Source organism: Pleurodeles waltl, chromosome 9 (genome assembly GCF_031143425.1).
Source record: "Pleurodeles waltl isolate 20211129_DDA chromosome 9, aPleWal1.hap1.20221129, whole genome shotgun sequence".
Classification (NCBI taxonomy): domain Eukaryota; kingdom Metazoa; phylum Chordata; class Amphibia; order Caudata; family Salamandridae; genus Pleurodeles; species Pleurodeles waltl.
In genome coordinates this window covers 517,531,522-517,548,991 of record NC_090448.1, presented here as the reverse complement: position 1 = coordinate 517,548,991, position 17,470 = coordinate 517,531,522, and the positions used below count along the sequence as shown (strand labels likewise).

Below are 17,470 nucleotides of genomic sequence, written 5' to 3'. Positions count from 1 at the left end.
CTCATGGTTGGTAAGAATTGATGCTGCCTTCTGGTGTATATTTTACTACTGCGGATACTCGTATGGTGGGGCTGGAAGGGGCTCTTACCTGACCCACCACTGATGATTTAACCTAGAACTTTGTTTGTCTTATACTAAAAAATAAATATTTTGATCCTGCTTTTTGTCAACAGGTATTGCAATGTAACAACCAAGGCCCCTGAATCACCCAGGTTCACCTATTTATTTTGCTCAATCTATTGAGTTTTCAACAAACCATACAAATACCAGCAGTAAAATTGCATGATCCAAGCTGCAGAAAAACAATTAAGAATATGTATTTGTTCACACTTACAATAGTTCACAGCCACAGCGTGTGCACGAAGTTCAACAAGTTAATGAGTGGAGCAGTAACAAAGTGACAACAGAGAACGGCATCTATAGAGAGTGTAGAAGGACACCATGGGGTGCTTGGGAAGTGGGAGTCAAAGGAACTTTGATTCCGCGTCACCTGTCTCGCATTTAAGGGAATAAAAGCTTGCAGTGCTCCACCTGCCAAGTCTTCCATAAAAAGCGCCAGAGTTATCAATGAAGAGTAGGGTTGTTGGTGAAGCTTTATTCGATATCACCCTAAGATGATAGAACAAACAGTCCAACGGATCCAGCGGGGTAGAACGGGAAAATTACAAAGTTAAAACCTATGCCTTAACTCTCCAGCTGGGCAGATAGAGAAATAACACTGTCATAAGCCAAGATGGAAGGGAAGGGAAGGGAAGAGGAGGGGGAGTTGAAGTGTAGGGTGGGGAAGCGTGGCAGGGGAGGAGGTGCCAGATGTTGGGGGTCATCCCCACTGTGTAGAGTGCCAGGGGCTTGGCCATCACAAGGGGGCTATGTAGAGAGTTTAGTCAAACAAGTGGAGGACGCGAAGTCTGGGTGAGGGGAAGCAGTGGTATTCCATTCTGGACATGCAATCAGTCAGAGGCTGCCAAAGGCGAGTGAATTTCTTTTCCGAGAGGGAAAGTTCATGGAACTGGTGTTCCGTGCCTAGGGTGTGCAACAGCTATGTGAACCAGGATGCCATGGGGAGGCTGTGGTTTTCCAGGCCAAAGCTATGAGCTGCTTCGCTGCGTCCGTCATATGACCGTCTTGGTACCAGTAGTAGTTCTGGAGGTTGGGGCAGGCAAGACCACAGCAATTCTTGGCGAGCATGAGCATGAGCAGGGCATTAGAAATGTGGATCGGTTTCCCCTTCCAGATGAAGTATCAAAGATCTCTTTGCATATACCTGATGTCTTCTGCTGGAATTGGTGGTAGGAAGTAGCTGAAAGAGCTAAAGCAGCCTACACAGGATATTCATTTTAACAACATTAATTCACCCTAGCCAGAGATATGCAGTGGCTTCCACTGGTTTAGGTCCTCCGGATGGCCCCTGCGGTATCGTGGCTTGTTGAGTCGGCTCCAAGTCTGCAAGGAGTTGGTGATGGTAAGGCCTAGATATTGAATAGATTGAGTCGCCAATTGGAAGGGACCAACCTCTGCAAGTACAGGCGCTGTTGTTGTGGGATGGTAAGGTTGAGAGCTTGTAATATGTGAATGTTAATCTTATAAGCCAAAATTACCTCGAAATCCATCAGGCTCTGGCCCACCTCAGGGAGGGAGGACTCCGGTTCTTTTAGGGTCAGCAGAAGGTTGTTGGCAAAAAGCTCAGCTTTGTTCTTGTCCCCCCCAAACAGAATACCCACTATGTTCTGGGCCTTCCGGAGGCAGATCAACTATGACTCCTTTACCAAAGTGAAAAGTAAGGGGGATAAGAGACAACCCTGATTTGTTCTCCACTGGAGCATGAGGGGTTTAGTGAGATGGCCGTTCACCTGGATGGTTGCAGTGGGTGGTATATGAGGCCATGATCTTGCTAATCATATTTGGGCCAAGACCTAGCTTGAGGAGGACAGCAAGAAAAAAAAAAGCCCAGCAAAATCTATTGAATGCCTTATCTGCATCTAAGGACAAAAGCAGAGCAGGGATATTATGCATGTGAACCTTTTCCACTATGTGTACAAGGGGTCTGGTGTTATCTGGCCCTTGCCAGTGCTTAATGAAATCCACTTGGTCTGGGTCGACCAAACCCGGCAGAATGGACTCTAATTTGTTGGCCAGCATCTTAATGTAAATCTTTGCATCAGCGTTCAATATTGCTATTGGACGATAAGAGGAGCAGAGAGTGGGATCGTTGCCGGGCTTGGGGAGTAGCGTAATTTCCGCCGCTGACATGGTTGGCGTGAGACCAGTGATGTGGATAAGGGAGTTGTAGAGCCAGAGAAGGTAGTCTTTTGAATAGAGGTGGAAGACTTTGTAAAAAGTAACTGGCAGGGCTTCTGGGTCTGGTGTCCACCTATTCGGAGACTGATGGGGCTTCTCATCTGTCTGCTGATTTAAGTTTCACTTGTACCTGTATACTCAACTAACCATTTATCTGGAGGGTGTGGGGCTGGGTGGAGGAAGCTCAGGCCGTTTGCTCTTGGCCTCATGCTCCACCAGTATTTCTGCTCTGTAAAGTTAGGTAATTTCTCACAGAACTGGTCATCAGAACTGCTGGCCGCGCACTGATTCTGTTTAATCTCCCAAGTGCCAGTGCCTTGTTGGTTGTGTTCCCCATAACCCAGGCTTTTCAGGTGGGCCTTAGGAAGCCTCCCCATGAAGAAATTCTTTAAAAGTAGGGTCTATCAAATCCTTCCCTTGGGGAACACCATTGGCTTCCTCTGTACAACTGCATCATATTCCAAATCATCTGCATCACTTTGAAACTCAACTATAGCACACCTCTTTACTTTGCATACAAGTTAAAGCCCCCCCCCCCCCTTTATGCAACACCACAGTAGCAGCATTTCCAGACTTTAGGCTTAGACCAGGAAAAGACAGGATTTCACAAATGTTATTATTCACGGAGGGTCTAGAAGCCTTCTGTTGTTGAAATCTAACTAGTTCCATCCCTCTGCCTGAAAGGAACAGAAGGCCCATCTCTTCAAGCAACACCATGCCACACTGTAACCACCCTATAATTGAACAGCCCCTGAAGAGAATCTCTTCCCTCCCAGGCACCGCTGTCTTGGCCTTGTAGGCCCTCTTTCACCCTGATTATTATAGTGTTACTGAAAACCTTACTCACATCCTAATTCATCCAGTATCCATCCTCCCCTGCGTTTTATTACCTCTCCATAGGTGCCAGTCTCTATTGAAACCCTGCACAGAGCGCCATTAGTTTGCGCCTTGGTTTACTCCCAATAAGCCAATTACAATGTACCATTTGAACACCAAAACCATTTTTATACAGGGAGTGCAGAATTATTAGGCAAATGAGTATTTTGACCACATCATCCTCTTTATGCATGTTGTCTTACTCCAAGCTGTATAGGCTCGAAAGCCTACTACCAATTAAGCATATTAGGTGATGTGCATCTCTGTAATGAGAAGGGGTGTGGTCTAATGACATCAACACCCTATATCAGGTGTGCATAATTATTAGGCAACTTCCTTTCCTTTGGCAAAATGGGTCAAAAGAAGGACTTGACAGGCTCAGAAAAGTCAAAAATAGTGAGATATCTTGCAGAGGGATGCAGCACTCTTAAAATTGCAAAGCTTCTGAAGCGTGATCATCGAACAATCAAGCGTTTCATTCAAAATAGTCAACAGGGTCGCAAGAAGCGTGTGGAAAAACCAAGGCGCAAAATAACTGCCCATGAACTGAGAAAAGTCAAGCGTGCAGCTGCCACGATGCCACTTGCCACCAGTTTGGCCATATTTCAGAGCTGCAACATCACTGGAGTGCCTAAAAGCACAAGGTGTGCAATACTCAGAGACATGGCCAAGGTAAGAAAGGCTGAAAGACGACCACCACTGAACAAGACACACAAGCTGAAACGTCAAGACTGGGCCAAGAAATATCTCAAGACTGATTTTTCTAAGGTTTTATGGACTGATGAAATGAGAGTGAGTCTTGATGGGCCAGATGGATGGGCCCGTGGCTGGATTGGTAAAGGGCAGAGAGCTCCAGTCCGACTCAGACGCCAGCAAGGTGGAGGTGGAGTACTGGTTTGGGCTGGTATCATCAAAGATGAGCTTGTGGGGCCTTTTCGGGTTGAGGATGGAGTCAAGCTCAACTCCCAGTCCTACTGCCAGTTCCTGGAAGACACCTTCTTCAAGCAGTGGTACAGGAAGAAGTCTGCATCCTTCAAGAAAAACATGATTTTCATGCAGAACAATGCTCCATCACACGCGTCCAAGTACTCCACAGCGTGGCTGGCAAGAAAGGGTATAAAAGAAGGAAATCTAATGACATGGCCTCCTTGTTCAACTGATCTGAACCCCATTGAGAACCTGTGGTCCATCATCAAATGTGAGATTTACAAGGAGGGAAAACAGTACACCTCTCTGAACAGTGTCTGGGAGGCTGTGGTTGCTGCTGCACGCAATGTTGATGGTGAACAGATCAAAACACTGACAGAATCCATGGATGGCAGGCTTTTGAGTGTCCTTGCAAAGAAAGGTGGCTATATTGGTCACTGATTTGTTTTTGTTTTGTTTTTGAATGTCAGAAATGTATATTTGTGAATGTTGAGATGTTATATTGGTTTCACTGGTAATAATAAATAATTGAAATGGGTATATATTTGTTTTTTGTTAAGTTGCCTAATAATTATGCACAGTAATAGTCACCTGCACACACAGATATCCCCCTAACATAGCTAAAACTAAAAACAAACTAAAAACTACTTCCAAAAATATTCAGCTTTGATATTAATGAGTTTTTTGGGTTCATTGAGAACATGGTTGTTGTTCAATAATAAAATTAATCCTCAAAAATACAACTTGCCTAATAATTCTGCACTCCCTGTATATTCAAAAGATTTCTAAGTGTTAGTGCTTTTCATTTACTCGATCAATCAAACCTCAGGCTGAAGTAAATTATTTTTACATGAGCATTTGGTGAATTCTTAACCTTCTCTGTATCAGCTCTGATACAATGTATATTCATATTCAGTAGTTGCCTAGCTTTCTGATAACTGGAAACAGATCGTATTCCCCATCGGCTAAGTTGTGTTAAAGTCCTTTCAAACTGACAAGAGTGTGCATGTCACATGAAAACTTAGGAATGCCCAGCAGTGGCAAGCAGATCCACCTGCCACAGAAACAACTTGTAAGAGTTTTTTTTTTCCTGGGGTAATGGGACTCAGATTCGTTCTTAAAAAGTATTCATCCTGTAATGACGCACACGCAGGCATAATTACTAATTAGGTTTACTGTTCCACACTTCCCCACTAGGTGCATACTGCTCTTTTTAAAGGGTCTTTGAATAAGCAGGCTTGCATCTGAAAGCACCAAAGAAAGTAAGTTGATGCAGCACTTGGTATTGCTATATTATCATCGTTGATTCCTAAATTAAGGGCTCAGTTGAAAATGACAGTGTATGTTAAAGATGCATTTGAAACTATCTTTTTTCCTTTTTGGAACAGGTTCTTGTTGCAAGTACGATCTTAATCCAGAACATTGGAGGTAAGAAACCTACTTAAGGCATGTATTTCAAAATGGAACAGATAATGTCTTATTGTGCTTCGTATGCATGAATTAGGTTTGTTTCACATACCTGGCTTGAAACGTGTTTCTGTCTGAAGCACTTGTGAGAAAGAAGTAAGATGACTGTACTGCATAGCTCCTGTTGGAGTAATACATCGATTTTTCTAATAGGCACTACAAACATTCACACATTAGAAAAAGTACTTGCAGTGGCAAATGGTGTGGGAAAGGGCTTGTGCTAACATCCATGTGAATTCCTGTCACTGCAATCAATCAATCAATCATTAGATTTGTAAAGCTCAGCTTCTCACCACAGGGGAGTATCCAGGTGCTGTGGGTTGTCGCTGCGTACTGGAGGCTTCTTGTCAGACAGCCATGTCTTGATCTTCCTTTTGAAGATGAGTCAGTGTGTGAATGGTACGCAGGTGGGGGAAGATCACGCCAGCTCTTGGCAGCGAGGTAGGAGGAGGGCTTTGTATGTGAGGGTAAGAACCTTGAATTTGCACCTTTTGTGCACGGGCAGCCAGTGGAGACCTCGGAGATGGTAGTGATGCAGGTCCATCTGGTGAGGTGCAGGACAAGTCTCGCCGCTGCATTCCGGATGGTTTAGAAGCAGTGAAGAAGCTGGGTGTGGAGTCCAATGTAAAGGGTGTTTCTGTAGTTTAGTCTGCTGGCGACGATGGCTTGGGTTACTGTGTTTCTGGTTTAGATGGGGATCCATCTGGAGATCTTCAGTATAAAGCAGAGGTTGTGAAATCTGGAGTAGGCCACTGCATGTATCTGTCGTTTGAAGGTGAGTTTGCTGTCGATGATGGCACTTACGTTGCCGACATGGTCAGTCGGGGTCCAGAGTTGTCCGAGCATGTAGGGCCACCAGGAGTCGTCCCACGGGGAAGTGTTGTTTCCAAAGATGATCACCTCTATCTTGTTTGTGTTCAGTTTCAAGCACTTGGATCTCATTCGGTGACATGGGTCATGGCATTGCTGAAGTTGTTTCTAGGGGTGGCTTGATCTTCGGAGAGGGAGATTACAAGGTGAGTGTTGTTGGTGTATGATATGATGTTGCGTCTGTGGGAACAAAAAATCTCAGCCAATAGAGACACATAAGTGTTGAATAGAGTGGGGCTGAATGAGGACCCCTGGGAGACGCCCCATACCGTGCTCTTTGGTTCCGAGGTGAAAGGTGGGTGGCAGACTCTCTAGGATCGTCCTGTGCGAAAGGCGTGGGTCCATTTTAGGGTGTTGTTCGGATCGCGATGTGGTGGAGTCTGAAGGTGAGGGTGTAGTGGGAGATGGTGTCAAAAGCAGCAGAGGTCGGAGAGGATCAGAACTGCCTTCTCTTCGTGGTCGAGGAGGGACCTGATGTCGTCCTTTGTGGCGATAAGGGCCGTCTCAGTGCAGTTCAAGCTCTTCTTTTCTCTGTGGGTTCGGGCGTACCTTTTTATTTCTAATTATATCTTTTGCCTCCTGTTTTTTGCCTCCTGTTTTCCACAATGTTCTCCCTTAGGTCTTAGTGCTTCACAGCCATGTTACCTATAGTGCCTGTTGCCTTCCATTTTTAAGCCGTTTGGGGCATATTCAGTTAATAGCATCAGTCTGTTCCTTCCATAATCACCTCTTTGGATAATTAGAGAGACTCTTGCCAACAATATTACCCCAAAAAATGTTCAGGCCACTCACCTTCATCTTCTGATACTCTCCATTCCCTCACAATTTTGCCTGTCATAGTTTTTCATCGGTTTCAGCCTACAAGTTTGACTCAGAACTTTGATCGCTCCATTTCATTTTGTGGTTAGGTCTTCCTCTACGTCCCTCCATTTGTCCATAAGCTGCACAAGCAAAAACATCCTCCGCTCCCGAGCAGCTTAATTACCCATTCCAAACCAGCTCTTACCAAACGGAGGCTTATAGGTACTCATAATGATTGGAGATACCCCAAGTGTCGAACTGCTCACACTCAATTTAATTTAAATTGATTTTTTTCCTCCTGTAGTGACTAAAACATATTCCTCTTGCTCGGGAGACCCTCTTTTCTAAGTGATACAAATTGTTCACTGATGTGTGCCGATTCCCCCTCCAAGCCTTTTTGATAAATTATGAGTATAAGTCTGATAGTCTGAATTAAGTAGTGAGAAGTCTATAGGACTCACATTGTGTTGCATCTTTATTTGGCTTCAGAACCAAACTACGTTTTTGGCAGCAATAGACCTTCAGAGAAAACCTTATTGATTAGTCTAACATAATAGGAGCCAACTCATCCTTAAGTAATTTGTATAATTCATTAGGCAGGCCTTCTGGGCCAGGTGATTTCCTCACTTTTAAGGTCTTTATAGCTTTGTGGAGTTCCTCCATTCTTATCGTTACCTCCAGTTCCTGTCTTAATGTTTCCTCTAAACTGGGAGGGAAATGTTACATAATCTGCTCATCCGTGGCCTCTGATTCATTAGTATACAATTTCTGAAAAAAAGAAAACGAAAGCCTCTTCGATCTCTGCTTCCCCAGTAACACAACGCACTGTATCTTCGTTTTTAAGTTATGTAATACTGTATCTTGTTTGTTCTCCTTTTGTTTTCTAAGCTAGGAGCTCACTACACCCATCTCCATACTCCTAATGTGCCAACCTGCTGGTTTTCCATCTTTTTCTATTCTTTGCTTTTAGAAATTCCTCTAATTCTGACCTGCCACTCTTCATCTGACTATCCAACCTCCTCCTTGAGATTCATCTGCAGATGTGTTCCTTTTAAGTTGTAGCTCCAGTATAGCGGACTCAAGCTCTTGTATCCGTTCCTTCTCTTCTGTGTCTGTAAGCAGCTATGCTAATTAACCTCCCTCTTATGTACGCATGATATGTATCCCAAACTACCTGTAGGGTGGCAGACTCAAAGTTTGTAGCAAAGAAATCTCTAGTATCTCGTTTAAACCCTTCAAGGATCAGTTCAGCAGAAAACAGGACCTGGTTTACCGTCCACTTGCAATGAGTGATTGATATGTCACAATTAAAATGCAATTTCCCCGCCGAGTGATCCGATAGATGTCCCAGGGCGTGACTGGCATATCTTACTTTGGCACATAAACTTTTATGTACCAAAATAAAGTCAGTCCTGGAGTGGTACTGTATTTTTTGTTGTGAAAGATAAATCTTGAGCCACCACTAGCCTTCCAACACCAAATGTCTACCAGGCCCAGGTCTTCAATTGCCTGTTTCAATTGCCTGTTCTTGTTTTGGGTGATTGCACTGTACTTCTGGCAGTGGATTTATCCAAGACTGGATTCAGCAAAATATTGACACCCCCTAACACGACTGGGTACTTTGAGGTTAATAATTGTTTATATATGTTTTGAAAAGGTACCGGATCATCAGTATTAGGACCATAGTAGCCTGCAATCGTAAATCAATTTGCGTCAACTTTAATTTCCGCTGTCATCCATCCCCCCCCAGGATCAGTACTAAAATTACCCAATGTTGCCTTTATAGATTTTTTTGAGCAGAATAGCTATACCTTTAACCACTCCAGATTGATAAGAACTCGCACAGTGTCCCACCCATCTAAAATATTTCAGTACATCCCCTCATTCCTCCTGTAGTAATTGATGGATCTCCTGCAAAATAATCACCTCTTCGTCTATTGCCCCCAGGAATTCCCGAATCTTTTACCTGCGTCCTTTTACCCTTAGGGCATTAACGATCCCAGATAGGACGCTCAAGTGGGCAAATTTATTTATAGGCATAACAATAAGAAAAATCCCTTCCGTTGGGGCCTGCCCTATATGTGGCCCGTTCTTCAAACTTAAACTTTGAGGACTCATTTTTTTTTCCCATATGCTCTCGCACCCTGTGGTATACACATTAAACCAATCTTTATTAGTGACCCCCTCGTCCCCCTCCCCTCCCTGAGGAATACTCCCTTCTTCCATTAGGGAAAAAGAACCCTCCCCCAATTGAGCTCTCAATAAACTAGGCAATTAATTTGCATGGGCTTACTCCGCTGCCTTCATCTGTTTCAGGAAGGTACACACTTAATTAGGGTCTCTTATATTGTACATTTTATTGTTCCACATAATTAAGTGCAGCTGAAAACCACATCTGGACAGTTGCCCCTCGGGACCTAAGTTCTTGCATATATTTCCCAAGTTCCCATTGCCTGTCCTGGGTTGCCCTGGAGATATCCGATCTAATGTGAAAAGACCAGTCCCCTTTGGAAAATCTACTGACTTTAAGAGCTTCCGAAAGAATCTTTTCTTTAATAGAGTAAGATCTAAAGTTGACCAATATTTTCCTAGGGTTTTTTCTTGCTGGATGTTTTTTTTTTTAAAGGGGTCTCTGTGTACCCTTTGGATTTCCTCCTCCAAGTTGAGGTGACCTAGTATGGGGATAAAATCTCTAATGAAATCACATAGGCTTTAAAATCATCCCCTTCCACTTACTCTGGGACATTCAACAGCCTCATGTTGTTCATTCTCATATTATTTTCCAGGGTTTCCAACTTATCCTGCAGTATCTTCTCCCCTGACTTCAGTTGTTGGATCTATTGCATGTTTGAGAGTACCTGCCTATCAAGCTCCTTCACCACAGCTTCCATATAGCCCATTTTTTCCATCAATAAGTTTATCTTGCTCTCCATAATTTCACATGTCTCTTCAGTTTTTGCTTGGTTCTGATCAGAGATCAAAATGTTTCCTCTAATCTCCTCTGTCAGAGCAATCAAAAGATTTGACACGTCCATCTAGGCTCCTGAGTTTATAGGCTGTGAAGTCGTGGTCTTGGGTGTGGAGCTCAGTGCTTGGCTTATCAACGGGGATCGAGGGAGGCCCCTATGCTTGTCTGGGGGCGGCTGATATATCGAAGCAATTCACTTCTGATAGCCCAGATCTCTCATCTGAGTTCATCTGAGTTAAACCGTGCCTGCATCTTACTGGCCGTCTCCTCTATCGTTGAAGGGTGAACAGCTTTGCTTTCCATACCCCCAACCCCTCTAGGCACTACCTTGAAAAACAAGCGCAGGGATGGGGGCAGTTCTAGGGTTTTCTATTGAAGTGCTTTACTGCTCTAACTGTGCCTCAGAAATGTATTTATTGTCACTATTCATATGAGAACCCAAAAAAGGCTGTTTACTCCCAGGACTGTCAATGCTTTTTATTTTGCCCCCTGTGTAAACTCCCCCCCACCCCCCCTTCGTGCTGCCCCCCTTTTTTTTGCCTGTGAGCTTTCCCAGCCACATGAGGCTCTGTGGAGGCACCCCTGCTTGCTGTTTCTGTTGAAATATTACTAGGAGCCCCTTTACCTTTAATAAGTCTACAACTCTGCAGTGCTAAATTTACAGTTAGAGGGGGCCCCTCGGGTGCTGTTGCGCTCGGGCACAATTTGGTGTCATGTGCCAGGACCTCTCCAGGCACACAGCCCTAGTTTCTCCTGCACCTCTGGGCCCTGGCAGAATGGGAGAGAAGCCATCCGCGATGCCTTTCGTGCCCTGGAAGTGAAACCGGGCTGAGAAGCGTCTTCCCCCGACTCAAGTTCCATGCTGCCTCTGTCCACAGGCCTGCTCCGCGGCTACCCGTCCTCCGCTGAAATGCCTCTTGGGCCCTGTCCAGCCCAATCTCCAACACCTGCATACATTTCAGGTCAGAAGTATTTTTTTGAGGAAATTATGGCATATTTAGAAATGCAGTATTGCCTAGGTTCTGAGAGCTTGCTACTGCGCTAGGTCAGACGGCTGCCATGTTCCTCCTTGATATGCTGAACTAGTTACGTCAGAATATTTGAAAACTATCAGGTCTTCCTGTATTTATTTTCTGTCACCAGGTCTTTCTCGCACTCATACTTCAGCAGGTTTTACTCTTTGTTCACAAAGTGTCACAGTCTCCTGCAGCTTATCAAATTTAGTATTAAAAATTGACATCAGTCCTTTGGAGTATTTCCATAGTTCATGATCTTCTGGGGCATAGTCCTTAAAAAGAGAAAGGGCCAACATTCCCAGGTCTCTCTTGTTCATGGCAGTACACCTTCTCTAGGTAAGAAAATCAAAATATTTTCTTTTAGATTTCGCTTATTTAACTTAGACATATTGTAGACTGGTAGCTAAAGTGTAATGCTGTCTAGCTGAGGCTTTGACACACTTCCAATATATCTCCTACGTTTGCCATTTTAAATTGAGCAATATGAACGTGTTGCCTCATTTCCTTAATTCACCATGCTCCTCGAGAGCTCTGAAAGCGATTACTTCAAGTTCCTGTTTGTGAACCATGCTTTCCACTTGGATTACACTCCAACAGTTTATCTCCTCTGACATCCCTCAAAGGTAAGGGGTTCCTTCAACCACACTTCCTTCCAAAGTGGCAAGCACTTATCAGTAGCAGTACGTACCAGTCACACTTTCTTTTTTCGTCAAAGCTGCCAAAGGTATAGGTGACTTCTTCCTGTACCCACTGTGTTGCTTAACACTTACGAATATCACATGGAGGCAACATGTTTCCATGCAGGTTCTCTAAATAAAGTCATGCAGCATAAAAAACCTCCATGCAGACAGGATAGTCAAAGTAGAGGTTTGTCAAAGAACCTGGGACTCGCACAACTCTGATTGGAGTATATAGAATAAGATCCAGGTGGGGCAAATTTCCAGGAGATGGAGTAGGACTCCAGGAGGAAAAATTGGAGCTTAGTGTAAATGCCCCACCTCAAACCCTATCCAGAATGTCCATAATTAAGAGCAAAAGATATCTATCCTTGGGTGTGAGCTTATTGGTCCCTCAATATTCAATATAAGGTTGCAATGTATTACTTTTTTTAGATTAAAAAAACAATAAAACACCTGCTGGAAGTATTTTTATTTTTTGGGGAAAGAATGTGAGTGTAAAGTATTTATGCAGCACACAAACAATAAAAAGGTAAAAATGCAACACAACAAATCCCAAACCTATGTAGAAAAATAGTATAAATTATTACAAATAAAATTACACCACAATTAATTTAAAACAACCAGTTGAACCAGAGTTAGGATTTTTTAAAAGGTTTTAGGTGAAAAATAACACCTAAAAGATCAAAGCACCAACTGCGGGTATATGGTAGTGCAAGACTGGGACAGAGTCAAAAGGTAAGGCCGGCAACAATGGTGGGAGTTCAGCTACACCAAGTGGATGTGTCTCGGTCTTGGCTTACCTTCAGACTTAAAAGAAATTTTAAATAAGAGTTTCGGAGAAGGTAAAGTCCCTTGGGACAAGGCATCCAGCAGTCCTCGAGGAGGAGGTGTCCTTGTCTGGGAGCTCCTGGATGGAGTTGCGGTGAACATTTCTACCTTCAGACTTTTTCACTTTTTTGTAAGTCGAAAATCTCCAGCTGGAACAGTGATGCAGGCTATAGCCGACAAGGGTTCTGAGAGACCAGAGAGAGATCCCGCTGAACAGGATTTCCTGTTGCAGTAGAGAATGTAGCTGGAGCTACAGCAGAGTCAGGCCAACTGTAGATGCACCTTGGCTGGATCAACGAGCAGGTAGGTGTAGGTTCTGTCCATTCTCAGGACACTTGACATGAAATATTTTTAAAGTCCCAACTTTTAGCGTTGGTTAGGAGAAGCACTTTCAGCACCACCACCAAGGGTCCAGGACTCAAGGGGCACTCTTTGGGGAGGAGTGTGTGGGGGGTGGTCAGGGCTCACTGCAGCAGAGACCAGGTGCAGGGTTCAAAGTCTCTAAGCCTGTTATGTTTTAGAGTCACACTGGTAGTACTTGGTTCAAGCAGCAAGGCAGTCCTCAAGCGGCAAGAGAGTCATGTGGTAGCAGCAGGACAGTCCTCTGCGGTACGAGGCAGGCCTCAAGCAGTAGGGCAGTTCTCTGGGGGTCGAAGGCCGTCCATCTGGTTTTCTCGGCAGGTCCAGAATGTATTGAAGAATTGGTTTGAGGTTCCAGTATTTATAACTGGTGCCACCCTTTGAAGTGGGGAAATCTCTAGACTACCCCACATCTGTTTCTGGAAAGTTCCTTCCTTCCCCCACCAAAGCTCGAAGTAGACTGGGACGATAAAAGATTAATTTCAAGTTTTTTTTTTTTGTGAGTGTACTGGAGGCAGCCCTTGGAAATGTAAGTGGGATAGGGAGCAGCTCCGCTCCACCCATTCTATGAGGATGGCCTATCTTGCCAACATCTAGTCCCCCGTTTATCTCTTTCTGGGGAGGGGGGAAGAGTCCAGCTGCAAAGCTATACACAGGCTGCAGCCACCAAATGGTTAGGACAAGAAAATGCCAACTTTCTAAAATTCAAAAAAACATATTTTCAAAATGAGGGCTTAAAATTCAACTTTACTGTTCAAGAGGAACTTACTTTGCTATTAATTTGAGACCAAACATGATACTTCTACCTCTTCCCAGTCAAACGTTAGTACTTGTTAACTATATAAGGCAACCCATTGCTTTCCTATGGGAAAGGTAGGCCTTACAGTAGTGAAAAAAACATTTAGGATATTTTTTCACTGCCAGGGCATGTAAAACTTAAAAACATATGCTACTTTGTAAATACACTCCACCTTGTGGGATGTTTAGGGCCTACCCTAGATCCACTTATATGTATGAAAAGGGAAGGCTTAGGTTTGGCAAAAGAGTTGTTTTGCCAGGTCGAATTGGCAGTTGAAACGTGCACTACAGGCTTCAATTGCAGGCTTGAGTCATGTTTCAAAGGACTACTTTGGTGGTGGCAAAATAAGTGCTACAGGACCATTAGTATCTGTTAATTTAATTTACAGGCCCTGAGTACATGTAGTATCACTTTCCTAGGGACATATAGGTTAGCTAAGTGTGCCAACTGAGAGAAGGCCAGTTTAACCATGTCTAAAGGAGACAACACAAGCACTTAGGCCTCAGTTAACAGTGGTAAAGTACACCAAGTCTTAGTGCCAACAAAATTAAATTAAGAAAACCGGGGAGAAGAAGGCAAAATGTTGGGGGTGACCCCTCAAAGAGGGTTGAGTCCAACAAGGAGTATAGGAGAAGGTGTTGGAAACAGGATTAGAGGTAACAGAATAGCTAATGTGGTCTTCATCACCCTTAGAGGTGGATGAATGTGCAGAGAATGTTAGTGGCTTCCAAAGAGAGTGTTTTGCATGCTGGTACAAACAATGGAGTCTCCTCCTCCTGAACCGTGCCAAGGACAGAGCGACTGCTGCAGTGAGATCTGCTGTGACTGCATAATGTTGCACGCCACACTCCAGTTACTGCAGCTTCCCTCTAACTACTTCGGTTTTCTTTCCATTGTACTCTTGAATGTTTGCTCCCTTGTGATCACTGAAACACTTCCTCATTGCTTGGCCGTTATTAGTCAGTGTCTGTTCTGAAACACACACCGCACAGTAAGGCTTATACAAATCTGTAATCGGATGTGACATTTGTGTCCGATTTCTGTATTTCATGTGTCGATCAGTTCTAATAAAATTCAAGTTTGAACTTCAGACAAAAATTAAGTTACTGGTGCATTGTGTCCGACATGGCGATATAGCCAAACGACCCAGCGATTTTTAATTTACATATTTGAAATGATGGCTGCAAAGTCAATGGTTATGTTGTTGACAGTTTGAAATGAACAAGTGAGCACTATTGCAGCAAGAAAGTTATGTGATTGTTTGGGAACAACATTTCTGATTCTTTCCTTACCATTAATGTTTATTAGTTGTATTAAGTTGGTGAACTCTTTACTGATTTGAAAGCTATTTTAGTTTTACACTTGCCGTTCAAATACTGTTCAGCAATGGTATAGGATAATATCTCTTTGATTTTAGTCCGTGGCATGAAGAATCACCTCCCCTGTTGCATTTTGTTTTCCTGAAAACCCTCAGGAGTAACTCGTGGAACAGTGTTCCAGTGGCCCCTAATTGTGTGTGACAAGCAGGCAAGAGGTTGAGGGTTCTTATAGAAATGGAGTGGACTGAAGGAAATTCTTTACAAGAAGGGGATTTTGAGATATTTGTACCCTCTGAGAACATTTGATTTCATATACAGGCACTGTGAGACATATAGCTAAAGCTAAAACAAGATTCAAAGCTTACAAGAAAGTCATGAGTTAACAGTGTATACTGATCAAATGAAAAGGCAACAAACTGAGTGGAACGTGGGACTTTTAAGGAATTTGTTGATAAGTTTTACTTTTCGCAAGCATATGGAAAACATATGTTAAGTTTTTAATAAAATGCAAACTTAAAACATTGCAATCAAAGATTATGACATTTAAGTAAATTGCCATTTATTTTCAATAAGACATTTCCTTTTTTCTTATTTTATACAATATAGTCATGTCATGCATATGCCTTCAACCCTTTCATTACCTCATTCTTCTGGCTGGGGAGGGATAGTTTTCTCCTGCCTGCCAGCCTAACACCCTCTCCAGGTCCAAATACCTATTGTGGTGCCAGGGTACACACTTAATGCTTCAAACCTTGTTTCATGAGTTGTACTAGTATGCACATCACCAAATAAGGCTTCAGGTGCAGGCTACACCCTACCAAAACTTCATGCACCTATCTGTGCATAGACAGCCACTTGCCAAGGAGGCCTATTCCATATGGCACAGTTGTTTCTCATTTGTTGTATACCGCAAGTGGCTCTTATCCAATATATTTGTCCAGCACAATAGAATTGTCCCTTTGGCATCTGCCACCTCTTAACAAGTGGCTGGTCCCTCTGATTTATTTGTTTTGTATCCTTGTGCAAGCCATCTGACCTCCACTAGTTGTTTTGAAAAGATGGTCTGCGGTTAGGCTGGCTGAACCCTATTTGTTGTTTGGTGGCAAGTGCCCAGCCTCCCAGGCTTTCTAATCCCTCATTTGTTGTTTTAAGTAAGTAGCCCAGTCCACCACCCCTGCACGTTTGTTATTTCAGGCGTGTGACTCACATCCATGCTCATCCACTTTATGTTTGTATCAGAGTTCCCCTTTATTATTTATATGCGTAGCACCGACTCCAGCCTCGAATCACAAGCAGTTTAGCATCACCCCTGAAAGTCTGGTGAAGAAGGGACAATTTGTTACATACTAGCTTACAACTGAAAAGTTGACAAACTGGAGCAGCTGGACTACCAGTCAGTGACCTGCAAGCTGAGGACTGATCCTTTCCTGTCCCCCTTCATAGAGCCACTGGGCAGACTCAATCTTAGATCGAACCTACCATTGGTAAGCTGGTTGGGCTGAGTCCGGGGCATTTAGACGACATACTTGTGCTTGTGAAAAGCTTACAGAGTCAGGAAAAGTCAAGAAAATATTACCGTACTGTACTGTACAGATAGCAACCTCAACACTCTCCTGGACTTGGATCAATAACGTTGGCTCCGCATCCTGCCCCAGTAATGAACATGATCCCTAATCATTCCTCATCCATATTTACAAGTACTGCTCTCTAGCTGTCTAGCTGTGTTTGTGATATATATTTACCAATGCCCTCACCAAAATCTGCTTATAGCTAGTAGAAAATGGATGCTAAAAAGAAAGCAGCAGCCTTGGGGAATGAATTCGAAGTTAGAATGTCAGTCAGTTATTGTCTTGTAAAGGTGTGCTGTCTGTTCAAACCACTTTCCATTGTGTTAAAGAGCTTCTATGCACTTATTCTTGTATGCTTCTACTCCTTTCTCTCTTTATTCTTGATATCTGCTTTAAAATGCTGCTCTGGTTGGTCTAGAAAAAAATGCTCCTTCACTGGGCTGTCCTTTACACCTTTACTATAGCATGGCAAGTAGAAATTACGTTTCACAACTAATGCACAACTGACTGTGTCATCGATCTTGGCAAAGATGAGCCTGGCACGTGGCATTACTTTGCTCCATTCTTTCAGAGGCACTTACTCAGCAGTTGTCCTTTAACATTCGGGGTTAATGTGTGGCATTGGTCAGGCATGTAACAATCACTGCCCAGTTGACCGGTCTTGATGTTGATAGGCTTGTCTTCTAGGGCTTC

The 17,470-nt window shown here is 43.5% G+C and overlaps 1 protein-coding gene across 2 annotated transcripts in view; it reads left to right on the top strand.

Annotated features, from left to right (window-relative positions):
• SLC38A6 (solute carrier family 38 member 6) overlaps positions 1-17,470 on the top strand; it is a 324,618-nt gene that overhangs the window by 84,315 nt on the left and 222,833 nt on the right. For both annotated transcript variants that reach the window (XM_069207408.1, XM_069207409.1), the window contains one exon: positions 5,490-5,529. In XM_069207408.1, coding sequence (XP_069063509.1) covers positions 5,490-5,529 — 40 coding nt within the window. The remainder of the gene's footprint in view (positions 1-5,489; positions 5,530-17,470) is intronic.